The following is a 17905-nucleotide window of genomic DNA, read 5'->3' as shown; positions in this document are numbered from 1 at the left end:
AAAGTTTTAATTTTTATTTTGTAGCGTTTAGTTTATATTGAGTTTTGGTTTTATATTTAGTCAAGGTTTTTAGATAATATGGTTCATAAAAACATATGAATTTATTTTGGGTTTATTTTATTTAAAGAAAAATACACTTCTAGTATTAGGGTTTTGCATGAGTCTAAAGCCTTCAGTAATTTTAAGTAGCCATAGAGACTTCAGTGAAAGTACTGATCATACAGCAGGTCATTTACCCTTAACTGCTCAAGGTCGCACTGGTCTTTTCTGTAAAGACCAACTTTCTTCTTTGCCACTCCAGCCAGTATAGCTTTTCTTGAAGTGCCTAAAAGCTGAACGTCTTAGAATCCTACAGTTCTTAAGGTCTATACTGTATTTCTAGCCAACTAGAATAGAATGAATTTTGTTGTTGATTTTTTTAAAACTTTCCCAAATCATTTTAAAACAAACTGAAATTACAAGTACACTATACATACATACACGCACACACACTTGATGTTCTTGGGAACCTATAGCTTTTATAAAAGACTGAAATCTTTCTATTCCTGGATTTCTTGCAGCTATGTTCATACCAATATTATCTTGCCAAGTAAACCACTTGAAGATGGAACAGCTCAGAAGAAAGCTCATCTTTTCAAAAAAGAAAAGTGTTCCTTGAGTAACGAAGGGCAAACTGACCTGCTAGGTGATCCAATCTTTCACTGAAGTCTCTCTGGTTCTCCAAAAGTTACTAGAAATGTAACTATATGAAAGCTACTGGAAATGCATTTTTCTTCAAATAAAATAAACCAAAAATAAATTTAGATGTGACATTCTGTGTGTAGGTGTGTATACAACCACACACAAAAATATCCCCTATTTACTTAATGTTATTAAGATTGCATAGTAGCTCATTAAAAGTTCCTCATACAACCTTAATTCTGCCCTGTCTGCATATGTACTAACATACTCTTCAATTACATGATCACATACTATTTTTTGCCACTTAATAGTCTTTTAACATAACTTTTTGCATGTTCTATCCAAGTACTTAAAAAAAAAAGAGAGAGAGAGAGAGAGAGAAAGAGAAGGAAAAACATGTTATGTGTGATGGTGCCCCATCCAGAAGCTCAATTCTGTGTGGCAAAACGAGTGACATGCTGGAAAGCACTGAACGTTGAGCAATTTTAGTAGCAAGCCACTAGCATGCTTGTCTGGGCATAACACAAACTGCATACAGAGATTTTTGAAAGCTTCTCTCTGCCAAATTTGAACAGATTTTGATGGGATCATCAGTAGGCACTTCCCTGATCCCAGGACTATCCTCTTGCCAACTTTCAAAATCATACCGAAAACAATGGGACATTAGTGTTCCCCCAAAAAAAGTAGGAAAAAAGCATCAGACAACCTTTATATAGAAGTCACGTCTCTTCTGCTACAATATATACATAGGTATACACAGAGACAATATACATGTGATTGTGCACTTTATCACAGACATACAGTGTCATGATGTGCCCACTAATTCATCTCCCCTGATCTAATTTCAACCTTGCAAGCCCATGGTCAGCTTCAAACTGCCTTATTTAAAAAAAAAATTATCTTCCTTGGAAACGGTTTCTTTCTTGTCTTTGCTAATGTAGACTTTATCACCCCTTCCATCCTCCCAAAAGTATAGCTCACTCAAAGCCTAGGAAAGGAGAGAAAGTCCTCAGATAGTAACAACTGTTCTAGACATTAAAAGGTGTCTGCTTTAAAGTTCTTTATTTTGTAGCCCTGAATGTCTAGAATCTACATTTTTGACCATGGACCAAAAATGATTGAGAACCACTGATGCAAACAAAGAAGTCATGATCGCCAATCAAAAGACCTCACATATAACATGACACAAGATGACCAGGAACAATGGGAAGGATTAAGGAAAGGGAAGACAAGCATTACAAAAACAAAAACATATGCTAACTATCATTAGTTATACACACAGCAGGAAACTTTCCCCAAGAATTTCTTTATGTAAAGGCCCAATCCTGCAAGGTGCTGATGACACTCAACAGACATTTAAATCAGGCAGCTTGCAGGACTGGCTGTTGAAGACTAGAGTTATAATTTAAGATTTTAAATTTTTTGGTAAATTATTTGTTGGTTTAGAAATTACTGCCAAACAAATAGATCAATTTATCAGACAGACAGGGGTACATACCACCACCCGCTCCATTGTGCCCCATATTATTTTTAATACATTACCTTTCCTCTTTGTCCAAAGTTTTCTTCTCTGCAGGACTAATCTTTTTTGGTGGTACAGGAGGAGTCACTTTTCTGCATATCTCTTCAATGATACGTTTATTCAATCTGCTTTGTACTGCAGCTTTCAATAAAATTCTTTCTACTGCTGTCATCCCATCACCATGAGAATATTTAGGAATTTCTGGTTGGATTAAAACCTCCATATCATCAAACCATGGAGGATAGTAAGAGTTTTGTTTTCCTGAGAGTTTGTGATGAAGTTTGATAAGCAGGGACAATATGCTTTCTTTGATTTCCAGAATGGCTGTGGTTAGCTGTGGTGTTGCACCAGGTGCTGACCATTTCATTGATGTCTTGGGACGAACTACCTGACTTGCTTCACTACTATTGCGATTGATAATTTCCTGAAATTTCTTTCTACGTTCTGCAACCAAGCTGAACACTTGAGCTGTCCCTGAGTTCTTAAAAAAAGAAAGAGCTATTTGTAGTGGATTAATAAAAGGGAGTACAAGAATCAACAATAATCATTTTGCAAAACTATAGGCAACATCTTTTCAGCTTCCAACAGCTAGCTAATGAAAAAACAATAAAGCCATTCCTATGCCTTTAATTTCCTCTTCCCATGCAATTATTAGTTATTTTGCCACAATTTAAAAATATTTCTATATTCAAAATATCCTGCATGTTCAACATGACTTTATACATACTGGTTATACTCATAAATATAAAAAGCCAGGTATGAAAATTTAAAGTATCCATATTAATATTTATGTTTTTAGTTGAACAGCAAATAATCAATTTCATATTTAACGTTAAGATACTGATCTCAGTGTAAGCTGTTGAGTGATCAAAACTACAAAGAATCAAGTTACTTTTTAAGTGCCTAAATATGGCATTAGGAGCTTAACTTATGGATCCTATTTTTTTTAAAACGTAGTCCTCATTTTCCAGAAAAGGTGAGCACTCAACAGCTTCCAATTATTTAGGTGACTAAATTTGGAGTGGGGAGTCTGACTTCAGGCACTCCCGTTTTTTCTTTTGTTTCTTTTAAATGATGGCCAGTTTTTATTGGGAAAAAATGTTGTGCTAACACACAAAAATACCTGCTATATAAACTACACGTCACTGCTGTAGCTCTCTTTAAATCTGGTGTTCTTACATAAAAACAACAATGACAATAGAGACTGGATTATCTACCGGTTATAAATCTTATGATTCCAGTTTATAAAAATTAATTTTGCTTCCACAAAAACAAACCAATTTGCCATTAATCATTTCGAACACACTTTCTACATAACATTAATAGGTCAAGATTATTCAGATATGAGACACTAGACAACATAACATTATAATATGTTAGTAACATTAGTTTGCCATCTGCAGTGGCAAAAACAAAACAAACAACAAAAGGCACATACATAGTGAGCCCATATTTGCTCCAGTAGTAGGCCAGGAAAAAAAAACATTTAATACCTTTAATAAATGGGAATTATTTTAAAAACCAAATTATGTCAAATTCTAAGTCATTCAAATCTATCAGTCTATTATTTAAGAATGAGGGGCTGACAAAATGCATAGGTACTTGCAAAATAAAAAAAGTCTCAGAAATTAATGGATTGTTATGGTAATGGAAGTTAATGGTAAGCGTAGTTAAAGCCATGTTGCCAGTTAAGGGCATTAGAATACAAACGGCACACAAATCTACCTCTCTTTGAAGGCTCTTAGACCGCCTTGGACTCTGGTAGGTTGGGCAGGGAGGGAGAAGAGGGTGGAATTAAAAACGGTCATTTGGAAAAAGGCATGTTTTGAAATAACTTCCACACTTCAGGAATAATCCTGCCACAGAAATAATGTAGTGGTATTGATGAGGAAAAATACTCCTGAGAAACTTATAAAACTAATCAGTATTAAGGTAAGTTAACTGGTGTTCAAAACAATCAATACATTAGTTACATCTTTCTGGCACTCTTATTGCAGAAGACAAAAAACTTAGGATTTCTTTACACTTACCTGGGAAAAAGCTAAGCCATCAGAGCTGGTACTTGCAGGTGGTTCTCTCTTCACTTCTGGAGCAGTCTCTGGTACTCTCACTCGAACATAGTTAATAAAGTGACGCATGTTAGACACCAAGTTACTACCTGGAAACCAACTGTCATGGCAACGTTCATGTTCACCAACAGAATCCTAGAGTAATAGCCATGAAAAACAAATCAATGGAAAAAACTTTGTGTACATTTTATATATATGTTAGCTAGATAGATATTTCTTTTATAGACTATGATAAATAATGTTGCTTTTAGAACTGTACCAAAGCTGATTATTATCTCTGTAGTAAAAGGGAACCGTACACTGGAGTATAGATTCATAGATACTAAGGTCAGAAGGGACCATTATGATCATCTAGTCCGACCTCCTGCACAATGCAGGCCAGAGAATCTCACCCACCCACTCCTGCAAAAAACCTTTCACCTATGTCTGAGCTACTGAAGTCCTCAAATCGTGGTTTAAAGACTTCAAGGAGCAGAGAATCCTCCAGCAAGTGACCCGTGCCCCATGCTACAGAGGAAGGCGAAAAACCTCCAGGGCCTCTTCCAATCTGCCCTGGAGGAAAATTCCTTCCCGACCCCAAATATGGCGATCAGCTAAACCCTGAGCATATGGGCAAGATTCACCAGCCAGATACCCAGGAAAGAATTTTCTGTAGTAACCCAGATCCCACCAAGGTATGTACCTTGGTAAAATGATACAGATCTTCAAAAATGCTAGTGACAGACTGCTGGACTGAAAACCTCAAAAAAATGTAGAAAAATTATATTTTGTTCAAATATAAGCATCTATAAATATATGAAGAGAGCATGCATGAGGAGGAAAGGAATTCTTCAGGGTAGTACAAAGTGGTATGAACTGAGAGTAATGGGATAAAATTTCTAACTGTGAGCTCTAGCATAGGGTAAACTAATCTTCTAAGGAGAATAGCAGAAGGCCAGTTTCCTGAGTCATATAAAACAGAACTGGATAAAGTAATGAAAAAAATATATATATTGTAAGGAAAAATCCTGCACTAGTTAGGGGGCACGGACTAGCTGACCTACACAGAACCACAGATATTCAAGACCTATCTATCTAGGTTCTTACACTGGTTGGAAAAGGTAATGTGAAATTCAATAGCTTTCTTCAAAATAATGGTATATCACTGCCTTCTAATGCTTTTTGTTTTGACAAAAAAAAATTAATATTCTAGGTCAGCGGTTCTCAAACTGTGGGTCGGGACCCCAAAGTGGGTCTCGACTCCATTTTAATGGGGTTGTCAGGGCTGTCTTAGACTTTCTGGGGTCCGGGACCAAAGCCTGAGGGCTTCAGCCCTGGGCATCAGGACTCAGGTTACAGGCCCCCTGACTGGAGCTGAAGTCCTTGGGCTTCAACTTTGGCCCCCACACAGGGGCTCAGGCTTTGATATCCCGTTCTGGGATCATGTAGTAATTTTATTTTCCGAAGGGAGTCACGGTGCAATGAAGTTTGAGAACCCCTGCATAGGTCAAATAGTCTTTCGTTATGCTGCCATTATATATTTTTATCAAATATTGTCTCTTTCACTGGTATTATGGACATTGTCATCTACAGTACTAATGTTTAATGACCTCAGTATCTTCAGTGCTGATAGTTACCTGGGTAAGGGACAATGATTTCTCCAATGGCTACTAGGATTCCTCTATGAAAATTTCTCACTTAAACACACTAAACTGGATGCTGTTTTCAATATTGTATTAAACGGGTTGTTCAACTTTACAAAAACTGCGAGATGGTTTAAGATAACTGTTGTTCTGGAACTGTAATGCTGTCAAATAAATTTGAGGAATGGTAACTTCCTCTCATCCACCGCCACTTTATCTCCATTTTAAAAATAGTTTTTAAGAGTACAGTTTCTGTCCTAAGTGCTTTCTCCTTTTTTCATATGATGTTTCTTATTAAGCTATCCAAAATATAGCTACAATTCATTTATTTCCTTGTTTGCACATTACATTAAATAATGGAACAGTATTGTTCTGGGAATAAAATGTGTTTGTTAAATTCATTAATAAAAACACTTAAGATTTTGCTTCCTTTATGTAATGTCTGGGGCCAAATTCTGCTCTCAGATATTCAGAGATTTTAAAGGAAGAAAGATCATTGTGGTTATCTAGTCTGACTACCTGCACAAAATAAGCCATAGAATGACACCTAGGAAACTGCTGCATCAAGCCCAATAACTTGTGGTTGAACTACAGGCTGTCTTTAAGACAGACAACCAATCTTGATTTAAAGATGTCAGGTGATGGAGAATCCACCATATCCCGTGGCAAGTAGTATCCATGATAAATGACCCTTAATGGTAAAAAAAAAAAAGCACTTCACTTCCAGTCTGAACTTGTCAAGCTTCAACTTCCAGCCATTGGGAGTTATAGAAACATTTTTAAAGGGAATAATTTGATTCTAACTTTTTCAAAAGTCCATGGAAAATGGAGATTTTACTTTGGCCCCTGATCCTGCATGTTATTTGTTCCAACCACATGGAGTCTCACTGAAGTCAATGGTAGGTGCAGATGTGCAGGTACAGAACCTGTCAATGTGCAGGTACAGAACCTGACCATGTGGAAAAACAAGATTGGGGTCTTGGTGAATAGTGGCCCCGAATAGCCCTCAGCCTACTGTTACGATATCCTCCCCGTAAAGAATCCTCCCAGACGTGGGATACTCAATTTTAAAGCTACTAAAAAAAAGGGTATCTTTACAACATGTTTCATTTGTGTAGCCTTCAGCTGGTGACTATGCGTTGGTGTGAAGATTAATATTATCCAATTAGACAGACCTACTCTAGCTTCATAGAACATGTAAGAATTTTTGTTTGTTTTTAGCTAGCAGAATATTACTGATTGCCAAGAATTCTCTGAACATCTCATCGTTTAAGGTTTTTTTTGGTGCATACAGATAGGCTTTAAAAACCTCTATTCATCATTAAAAAGCCAAACCTTAATAAGAGTTTGACCTTGTGGTTGTGACAAACCTTTGCAGACCTGTTGTTGTGAATTCATTTGATAATTTTTGCAGTTTTTATACTTTTTTAAAAATTTTGTAATGTAGAAGAATACTGAAAGTGAGAAGACCAATATGCTTGCCTGTTCTCAACTGGATATATTGGTTAAGAGATACTTGAAAGCTATTCTTTAAGTGAGCTTTATAGTCAGTTCATTTTCAATAACCATCTTCAAGCAATAATTTACTAAATATAAGTCCATTAGCATTACACTGACCATTCCAGCATATGTACTACAAGACTTTAATTTAATTTTCACAACTGTATGCTACTTTATGATATTCAAAAACACACACATTAATTTAAAACAAAAGTTAAGCAAAACACTCCTGAAGTAACTATTAACTGGCTATTATTTATTTTCTCAAGAAAATTTTCCCAGCAAATATCCCAAATCTTAAGGAAGAGTCCTGAAATCCAAAAAACATTGGGCCAAGAGCCCCATCTTGTAAACCTAGCTTACACACGTAAATACCATTGAAATTGCATACAAGAGGGACTGCATGATTAGGTGCCAAGTCTTTAGGTTAGACTACTAAAATGATATTGTTTTACAAAGACCTGTTTAAAATAGGAGGAAGCAAGAGAGAAAAAATTCCAACACCAGCTAATTTCAGCAATTTGGCAATGTTCAATCGTAGTCACATCAACAAATAATAAAGCCACTTAACTGCCTGCCTTGCTGTAACCTGAGACAGAAAGATTATTTAGCCTCGAACTGATCCCTGGTTATACGATAAAATGACAATCTTGTATCCCTAATCAAATTTTAAAATTCTCGTTATTAAATTTGATTTTAAATCATGCCTATAGCTTCTTAATGTTATTGTTTAAAGATCATATACAAATAATACTTTCCTTATTAAAAAGGAAAAAACTAATGACATTTAACACTTACCTCTTCATCGGACTCCTGCTCTGGTGAATCTTCGAGTCCCAATTCAATCAAATACAAAACCATGCAAAGGACATGTTCTGACAAATTTTGATGATCCATCAATATCTAGGAAAAAAAAATTTACATTTGTAACTCAGATGACGGCATTTTGAGACCCTCATATGAAAAGTGCAAAGTGCAAATTATTGCTGCCAAAGAAACTGATGGAAGAGGTCTGTAACCTAAACTGAAAGATAAAGAAGATAACCAAGATTTTCTTTTGATGGGGAAAGATAAGGGGTTCACATAAGATTTGCTGCCCCAGAACATAAGGCTTTTCCACTTACAACTAAATGCCCTTCCAAGTAAGCTCCTTCAGAGAAGGTAGATGGATTTGAGACACTTGCTTGAAAATACCAAACCTTTCTCTTTTACATACTCTCAGGAGCCATACCTATTAAGAGAGGAATCCTGAGTGGAAATGTAGAAAAAAGAGCAGATGGACAGAGACAGTATGCTGCATCAACACTTCTGTTGCCCAATTCTTTCATTCAGAATTTAAGCTCTGATTTTAAATACAAGTTTCTTGCTCTTAGAATCATGAAGGAAGACTGCCAATGTGAACTGATTTAGTGCTATCCTACTTCATCTACAAGGAATGACAGTCTGAAACAATAGTCCTCACATAGGTCAACTGCCCTGTTCATCTTACTGGGATGTTTACTGTGAAGCACCCGAACAACTTAAACGCCATTCTTTACCTCAAGAGAAAACTCTACATGGTTTCTAGACTCCAACCCAGTATCCATCTCCCAGTTTGCCTGGCACCTGAGAGGCTATAAAAACAAAAGATTTGGGGTCTCCAAGTAGGTATCTCAAGTCCTCCTAACTTCCCTGAAGGAGTATGCTGGAAGGACATTCAAATGTAAATAGAGAATGACTGTTTTACTTTTTCCCCACCTACAGCCCAGAAACTCCTTCCAGCAGAAGCCTATGAAGATTAAAACTCTTCAAGTTGACACAGAAAAGAGGGCGAAGAGAAAAAAAAAGAGTGAACATGAAAACAAACTAAGAAAGGCATAGCACGTGGCTCCTACCCTACTGTTCAGTACTCAGAGACAGAACTCTACCAGCAGAAGCCTTTCCCACAGCTTAGTACAAATAAAGTACTACAGACAGGCAGTTATTCTGCTCCCATTAAAATGCATTTTCTGCCTACTACCATGCATCCATCCAAACTCCCAGTGCTAATAAGAAAAAGCAAAATATGAGAAATGTAAGGTTATACAAAAAACAAAACAAAACAAACAACCCATCAGATGCCTTTGTCACTCAAGCATGCTCAGCTTATAGCAATGAGATGAGAACAACTCATGTAGTTGTTAATTGAGATCATGTACTCACACTGCTGAGAGTTTGACTATTGGATTGTTGACCCTTGATCTACCAGAACCTTAGAGGATGAGAACCCCATCTAGGTTTCTTTTTAAGACATGGTTAGCATGACATTACAAGCCCAATACTGGCTCATGTTGTCCCTCCCTATTACTCATTCACCATACCCTTCGAATGCATAAAATGAGGGCAGAGCAGAGATTCTACTCCCAGCCAGTCCTCATGTGCAGAAAAGGCTCCGCTAGAAAAACAAGACTATCCACCTCATCTTCAAATCAACAGACAATCCTAAAAACTCTACTCAACTACAGACAGAAAAGGCTTCTCAGAAGCACTGCTGGAAATGCTGAAATGACACGACAAGGAGTCTGCTATTGTACCTCATTTTTCTTGAATGCTTCAACATCCGTACAGATAACACTTTGATACTATTGCGCAAAACCTCCTACCCACTGTAAACGATGGGTCTTGTACAAGTTATTTCCACACAAGACACAATTGGTCACACAACAGACTGGCTCCTTTACCTACACATTACTACCTCCTACAAGCAGTCTGCAGCAGAAGGGTCCGTCTGGATTTCCCATTGTAGCTGAACACACAGAGTAACAGCATCAAAAATTACTTTTCTTCCATCTTCCACTAGCCAGAAGACTGAGCCACATTGTCAGACAAAGTGATCCAAGGCTTTGTGAGCTCCAGGCTGAGACTATTAAAATTCACTCTGCCTCGGCATAAGCAGTCCAATATTAAAATAAAGCTTCCTCCACCAAAAACATTATCTGGTACTTCACTCATTATACTGGCTCCTCACAGAAACGGGGCTGAAGGGCAAGATCTCTGGGTTACCTTTCGAGGCCCCCCCTGGAATTAGCACAAGATACCTCAGAAAGTGCTTCCCTCTTTGAAGAGGCCTCCCTTGACAGTTATATTAACCAGGAACAACAAAGATGTCAAACTCAAAGATGAAGCTCACGAGAGCCGAAGGCAGGGCTTTCTTGGCAACAGGACCAATTCCTCAGAACTCATTACCTAAGGAGATATGAATGACCACAAATTTCACTGTCTTCAAATTGAAGTGAAAAGCTCATTTCTTTGACTTCACTTTCCCACAGTTCCAGCTAAACACAGCAAAGAGAAAAAGGGGGGAGATGAGGTAGGAAATAGAATGAGGGGAAAAAATAAATAAATGCAAACAAACAAACAAAAAGAGCCCAACTGCCTTGGGTGAAGTATGGAGGAAAATTAGGCCACTAGCCTATTATGATCTTGGTTATCTCAGAGAGGTACTCAGATGTTTCAGTGATGAACACCATTATAAGGATCTAGATAAGTATCAAGACCAACCTGAGCTCATTTTTTGAAACACAGACTTGTTTTCCAGCTCAGCTCCCACATGTGTGTTGATTTTGGTCTCTTACTTAAAAACCTCTGCTAAAGTACACAAGCATTCAAATTGAGTTGGTGGTGAAGAGTGGTGAGAGAATGAGACTACTGAAGAGCAAGTCTGTCTCTGGAATGCACCAACTGGCATAGTTATCAGAGAAATATGAAGAACTTCAGCAAATGCACTTTATGTACAGTTGTTCAGCAAGAGGTGATGACCTCTTTCTTAATTATGTTCAGGTGAATATATAGTTTAAATGGAAAAGACAAACATAGTTCCCTATTCCTCACCCTTTCTTTCCAGGCATACATTATGTGTACACTAGGATTATGACCAAATAAAATTGTCCTATATTTTAAATCAAAATGTCACGTAAGCCTGGAAAAATGGTAAGTCTGCTCAAGCATTACTTTTAGCTTCCAGCAAACAGCTTCTCATCCTCCTCGCAGATAAACATTGGTCATCACACTCTGCTGCTAAGATCCTTGTCCATGTTTCATAACCTTATCAGAGGATTCCAGTCCATCAGGAATATTCTCTTTTTCTACCAGGACTGTAAATGAGAGCTCCAATTTATATCCTTCTTGCTCACTGTGATCAGTTTTGAAGTAGCTATTTATGACCCTAAGAAAATAAGCAGGATTACTAAATCCAGCTGACACACTTTCTAAGAGCATAGAGACTAATGCAATTTCCAGAAGGTCCAAGGAGAGCACCAGCCCACTTCACTCTTCTCTGATGAGGAGCATATTCAAAAGACTTCAGAAAGATACATAAAAAAGCAGCCAAACAAAGCTTCTCAAAATAAATACATACATTAAAGAGATAGCTTAAGATTTCACCCTTATCAATTCAGGGAAAAAAAGAGTTCTTAAAAAACCCCACCATTTCTCCTGAAGAGGGAGAATTATTAGAGTCACAGCCAATGGAGTTCGGAAGAGGAAATCCAGAAAGACCTCCCCTCTGGTGAATGTTTTCATTCAAAGGGAAGAACAGTTGTGAGAATGCTCAATTTATGAGAAAAAGTGGAGGCGAAAGTAAACTAGAAGCCTGTCTATACTGAGCTCAAACTGATTTTGTTGCAATAAAGTTTAAAACAAGTTTTAAATACAGTTTAGTTGTGAATGGGCCAGCTTATTTTATAAACATTTATATCCCTGAGCTCTGCCAGAATGCCATTTTAAAAGTTTTTATAACAAACGCTGTTTTGCACCTAGTCTGGTCTAGCTACCTAATGATGTTTGCACAGTTTTAAATTTATTCAGCAAACTCAGCTTAACCTCACTGTGAATGGGTCTTGAGAGAACTGTATTCAAGATAGCATTAGCATGAAGACTGAAACAAAATCATGAGCTATTACGCCACTCAGAAACAAAAGGCAAATTATGCAATATTTCCCAAAACAGTCATGTGTGTACTTGATTTTTTGTGATCTCAAAAATGGTCAAAATGACAAATGCGGTCTTAAATCAAAAGAACTCACAAATGTACAGAAAAACTCATGTAGAGACCCCTTAAGTCAATCCTTAAAAATAATCACAGCTTAGTTCCTATATTCCTAGCAGAAGCAAATTTGTATATTCTGATTAGGAAAGTACACTGAGTATTTCCTTTTAGATTCTTGAGAGCTTCCCAGTGAGACAAGACAGGGAACCCACATACCCCAAGAGATGAGAGCAAAGAAGTTTGGGGTGATGCATTCCTTAAAGACAGTGCAGAGCCTCTGAACAGCACAAGCATTCGAAGTGTTCAAATCTACTGAAATAGAGGACTATGAAACTAGCCTTAACATTATTTTAAAAGATCATAAAGGAAAAACAGGTGTGGATAGCTGTGTTGTCCAAAAGTTTCCAATCTGAAGCATCAGGCCATAAACAAGAGATGGTTCATTAGCAGGGCTGGAACTTAAGATCCATTGCACAGACCTCTGTTACTTGAACTAATGGAGTAACTGATAGCAGTAGTAAGTTGTCATCCTCCATTTAGACCAGCACCAGAGGAGGAGGAGACACACACTTGACTATAGGTTTCATAGATATCTGCTGACAGGAGAAGAGTCCGAGATTCAAGAATTTTGGGTTCCATTACAGGATCTTAAAAGGAGTGTAGTCTTCTACCCATCCTCCCCAAACTTGACCCTTCTGTCTCATCCCCTCCTTCAAGCTGTCCCCGTCCACCCATCTTCCCCAACTCTTGATCTTTGTCTCAGTCCTATTCTTCTTGCCTACCCAGTCCCAGTCTTCACTTTTCAAGCTTATTATCCCAGTGCCAGGCTCCTGGCCCAGCCAATTCAAGTCTGCCCCGCTTCTCTCCCCATCCCAATCATCCTGCTTCAGTTCCCCCCTCAGTCCCATTTTCCCTGCCCAGCCATTCCCACTTTCCCCCTTGTCCCCAATCTTTAGACTTCTGCCCAGGTCCTCATCTGATCTGTCTCTTCACTACTTCCCCTCCACACATCTGCACTGGCTATTAGTCCCAGTCTCCCTCCCTAGACTCCTCATCCAATCTCCATCTTTCCCACTCATGCGCTCCTTGTCCCAGTTTCTTTACACAGTTCTCCCCCTGCTCCCTGGCTTTCCCTCAGTTCTGGCTCCCCAACCCTAACCTCCACCCCACTTTTTTTTCACTCCTAGCCTCCTCTGGCTCCTGATCCAATCTTCATCTCTCCTGCCCCCTCACTGCCCCTCATTCCCTCCTCCAGCTCCCAGTCACTTTGACCAGTCATTCTAGTCCCCCACATCCCAGCTTGCAGTCCCGGTTTTCCTTTCCTGCTCCTACCAATTTCCTGTCCCAGTTTCCACCCCAACAGGCTCTATGTCCCAAACTACTCGCCATCACCGTGGTCTGTTCTTGTCCCTTCTGCATTTCTATAAGGCAGCTTCCTCTTCCACCCTGCCTGGATATCAGCAAGGAAAGGCAATGAGAATACAGGAGATATAAGCTCTCCATTCCAGTGCCTGGACCTGCAACTGCAATTGCAGGGCAAGTCCTTCTCATCCCTAGGGATCATGCTCAAGTGTGAATTAAATCTTTAGAGACTTTAGCTGCCAATATTTACCAAGTATCTACTGAGCAGATGTGAACTGTGATTTTTCAAAGGCTTATAACTTGGCCAAATGTGGACGTATTTTCATGGGGATGGCAAAAGGCACATCCCTGACACACAGGGCACCTCCTTGTTAAATTTCAAGTTCCTGCTCAAAAGCATGGGGGGTGTTAGAACAGATTTATTTATTTTTTAAAATCATGGGCATGACAATGTATTTTTCCCTAGCCTCATTCTTAGAAATGTCTTAACTGTTTTAGCTGAAAATTTCCAAATAAATTCAGTCTGAGACACACACGACATGTAAAATTTCAGCCTAAATGGTAAAAGTTAGGCAAAGCCATAAGCAAATGAAAACACTAATGGGACACTAATGTGTCAGGCAACCTTAACAACAGGTGGTGCTATTAGGACACCTGACTATTAAGGAACATACATAATATATAACAGACAGTGACAAACACAGAAAAATCATAGAACATGAGCATGGTCATAAAATAAATTACTGAAAAAATTTAAAAAATTTACATCTTTGAATACATGCATTTATATTCCACTTCATTTAAAAACAGAAGCTACTAAAAAAAAAAAAAAACCAGAAAGCAGAAACTGAAAATTTTTAAAAGTAGAAAATGCTGTATTCTGATGTTACAACTCAACCTTAGTTTAATTCATAAACAATCCTTCATTAATCAAAAACAAATGATTTTTTTCTCTAAAGTACAAAAGTATCAATATTTACACATATATGAACCTGAACACTATAAATCAAGTGTAAGAAATCTACTTAATTTTAAGCACTCTTATTTTAAGATAAGAAAATAAAACTAGTTTTTTCTCATTATGCAGAACTACAACTGTACCTTATAAAGAAGTGTGAACAGTACAATGTGCAAGGTTTTACAGTGCAAAAGCTTCACGAGACCTTTATAGCTTGGATGCAGTGGTGTTCGTTTCTTGTAGGGAGGCCAGGGGTTTCCGGGGAATTTTCCACTCTGCTTTAAACTGTTTAAAAAAAAAAAAGAGAGAGACTAAAATTAAATGCTTCACTAATCAGAACAAAAACAATAGCTCTATTACAGACAATAGGGAATCAAAATATACAGGTAACTTATGTCTTAGGGTACTGACAGTTTCAAAGCAGTATTATTTATGTTACACAACATTTTTCAAACATATCTCCTTTATGAGCAATGGATTGACAAAGGTCACTCATTACTATTACTGGGAGTCAGTGCTGGTGTAAATCCCCTCTTGAATCATTATGAGAATGGACCTGTACAAATCAGTTGCAATGACTTCAAGAATGCTTGTTTCAGTCTTTCAAAGAGCGTAAAAGAACAACAATTTGCAGAAATGTCTTCACCTCAGCAAAATCTGTTTTTCCATGTGGCTACAGTTATAATATATATTAGCATGGACCAAAGTTTTCTAACTTGTGTGTCAAAAGTAAGGCACCTGCCTTTGACTTCCGAAAGTTAGACTACTGTATTTAGAGATACTGAGCAACTGTAATACCTATTATTTCAATACGAATTATCTTCAATGGGAGCTGTGTGTGCTCAGCACTTCTGAAAAATCAGAATTGACTTTGGGTATCTATATTTGTACATTTTGGCCGTGGTCTCTTCCCTTAGTACCTGACAAAAACCAATATCATCATGAAACCAAGATACACAACATTTCAATACTGCACAAATTATATTTGTATATACTGTTCGAGCATCAATTTTTCAGAATATGCTAGTGTATGGCCCAGTTCCTCTCAGCCACTTATTCCTCAGAAAATTATGAGACTTGTTGCTTCAGTCAAACATATACTTATCTATAGACAAGATGATACAACAGGACAATGTTTTTGTGTTTAAAAAAACTAGAAAAAGGGAAATGTTGAACTACTTTGTATAGTATTTTTAATACACATGGTATATTTAACACCTTATAAAATTAAATTATTCATTGAGGTATGGAACATCCTCCCTGTATCTTTACATTTTTCCCAAATCTCTCCTGAAACCATATGTTTTCTCCTTTGCTTAAACCAGAGGTGGGCAAACTATGGCCCACGGGCCATATCTGGCCCGCAGGACTGTCCTGTCCAGCTCTTGAGCTCCTGGCTGGGGAGGATATCCCCTGGCCCCTCCCCTGCTGTCCCTCCCCCCCCCGCAGCCACACCGCCATGCCGCCAGCATTCTGGGCAGTGTGGCTGGCTCCAGCCTGGCTGCACGGCTGCGAGCTCCTGCCACTCTGAGTGGCATGGTAAGGGGGCAGGGAGCAGAGGGGATTGGATAAGCGTGGAAGTCCCAGGGAGCCTGTCAGGGGACAGGCCTGTGGATAAGGGTCGGGGCAGTCAGGGGACGGGAGGAGTTGGATATGGAGTGAGGTCCTGGGGGGAGGTTGTGGCGGGGGGGTCCTGGGAGGGGGCGGTCAGGGGACAAGGAGCGCGGGGGGTTTGGATGGGTCGGGGTTTCTGAGGGGGGCAGTCAGGGGGCGGGAAGTGGGAGGGGGCAGATAGGGGGGCGGGGGCCAGACTGTTTGGGGAGGCACAGCCTTCCCTACCCTGCCCTCCACACAGTTTGGCAACCCCGATGTGGCCCTCGGGCTAAAAGGTTTGCCCACCCCTGGCTTATACCTTGTAATTTCTCTCCCTTTGTTATTGTGTGTCTCTGTCATTGTAGAATGTAATTAGCTGATGGGGTCATGTGACTGTTTGAATGAAAAAGCCAATAGCAGCATTCTGTATGTGCCTGCATGTGGACATCTGAAATCTGGGAAAGCCTCACGGAAGAGCCTTGCAGTTTTCAAGGGCATGGATGAAAATTTCTGCTGAGAGAATTTGAGGCATAGCCACATACTGGTAGTCCTGTGTAGGTGGTGACAGGCATGCCTCCAAACACAGAAGTAGTGGTGGAGCACAGTTCAGGGTAAAGGACATACAGTTGAATATCAGTGCAAGAGTAATAACTAAGGGAAAGTACTCGGAGTGGCTAGCCATCCTGTGGCTCCAGCTGCTACAGTTATACTCTATTTTTAGCATGCTAGGTCAATAAGAGCTGGCGTGAATATGTTTCCTTGAGCTGGGAATCACGCTGCCAACTCCAAGTGTAGACATACAAATGGTTAAAAGGTGAAGAGGACAGGGAGAAAAGGCAGACCGAAAAAAACAGGGAGCCTAGAACAGAATCCTGTCGGATTTCACAAGAGGAACAGTATAGACACAAAGTCCACTAAGGAAGTGGGTGTTACAGGGAAGGGGGGGCATGGCAGAGCTCAGCCCAATTCTCAACTGGCATACTAGTTCTAATGTGTGTGCAGCTGGATGGCTGTGAATTCAGAAGCCACAAATAGGTCCCTGCAGTCCCCTTGCCCTGCATGTGAGCAGAACTTGGTTGGAGTAGAGAGTCTAATAAAAGAGGAAGAAAGTGGTGTTAGCAAGAGTTGAGGAAGAGGAAAAGGATGGGTGAATTAAAACAGTAATGTAGAGAGCAAAAGTAGAGAGAATGGAACAAAATGAGCAAATGAATGAGTAGATTTCTCGCACCTGGCCTGGGATAGGCTGGAAGGAATGGGCAAGCCCAGATGCTGAATTAAACCAGTTAAAGTAAAGAAGGCTCATATTCTATCTTTCTGAAACTCACCTCCATCAAAACTTACTTGCATAGTAGTTTCTTGGTATATGAAAGTGACCTGCATTTTTTCTTTTCAAATGCAGCAATTCTAAAATTATGTCTTGAATGCAAAAGTTACCCAGCCAACATTTAATACATCAAATTACATTTTTTTTAAAAAAGTGTTAAAAGATGGGCTCCACCTACAACAAAACAGAACAAGATTGCTGGCATATATAATTAAAAAGGTCATAGAGGAGTTTTTAAATTAAGGGCTGGAGGAAAGACAACAGGTGTG

The 17905-nt window shown here is 38.9% G+C and overlaps 1 protein-coding gene across 4 annotated transcripts in view; it reads right to left on the bottom strand.

The window, feature by feature from the left end:
- The window catches only part of UBR3 (ubiquitin protein ligase E3 component n-recognin 3), a 211114-nt gene that overhangs the window by 105097 nt on the left and 88112 nt on the right, over positions 1-17905 (bottom strand). For 2 of the 4 annotated variants that reach the window (XM_075117938.1, XM_075117939.1), the window contains exons 20-24: positions 14863-15004; positions 8193-8297; positions 4234-4407; positions 3929-3961; positions 2224-2684 (exon numbers count right to left, since the gene is read on the bottom strand). In XM_075117938.1, coding sequence (XP_074974039.1) covers positions 2224-2684; positions 3929-3961; positions 4234-4407; positions 8193-8297; positions 14863-15004 — 915 coding nt within the window. The remainder of the gene's footprint in view (positions 1-2223; positions 2685-3928; positions 3962-4233; positions 4408-8192; positions 8298-14862; positions 15005-17905) is intronic. The other 2 variants (XM_075117940.1, XM_075117941.1) reach the window with 1 other exon arrangement.

Source organism: Caretta caretta, chromosome 11 (assembly GCF_965140235.1).
Source record: "Caretta caretta isolate rCarCar2 chromosome 11, rCarCar1.hap1, whole genome shotgun sequence".
NCBI classification, from domain to species: Eukaryota; Metazoa; Chordata; order Testudines; family Cheloniidae; genus Caretta; species Caretta caretta.
This window is presented reverse-complemented; position numbering and strand designations above follow the sequence as displayed.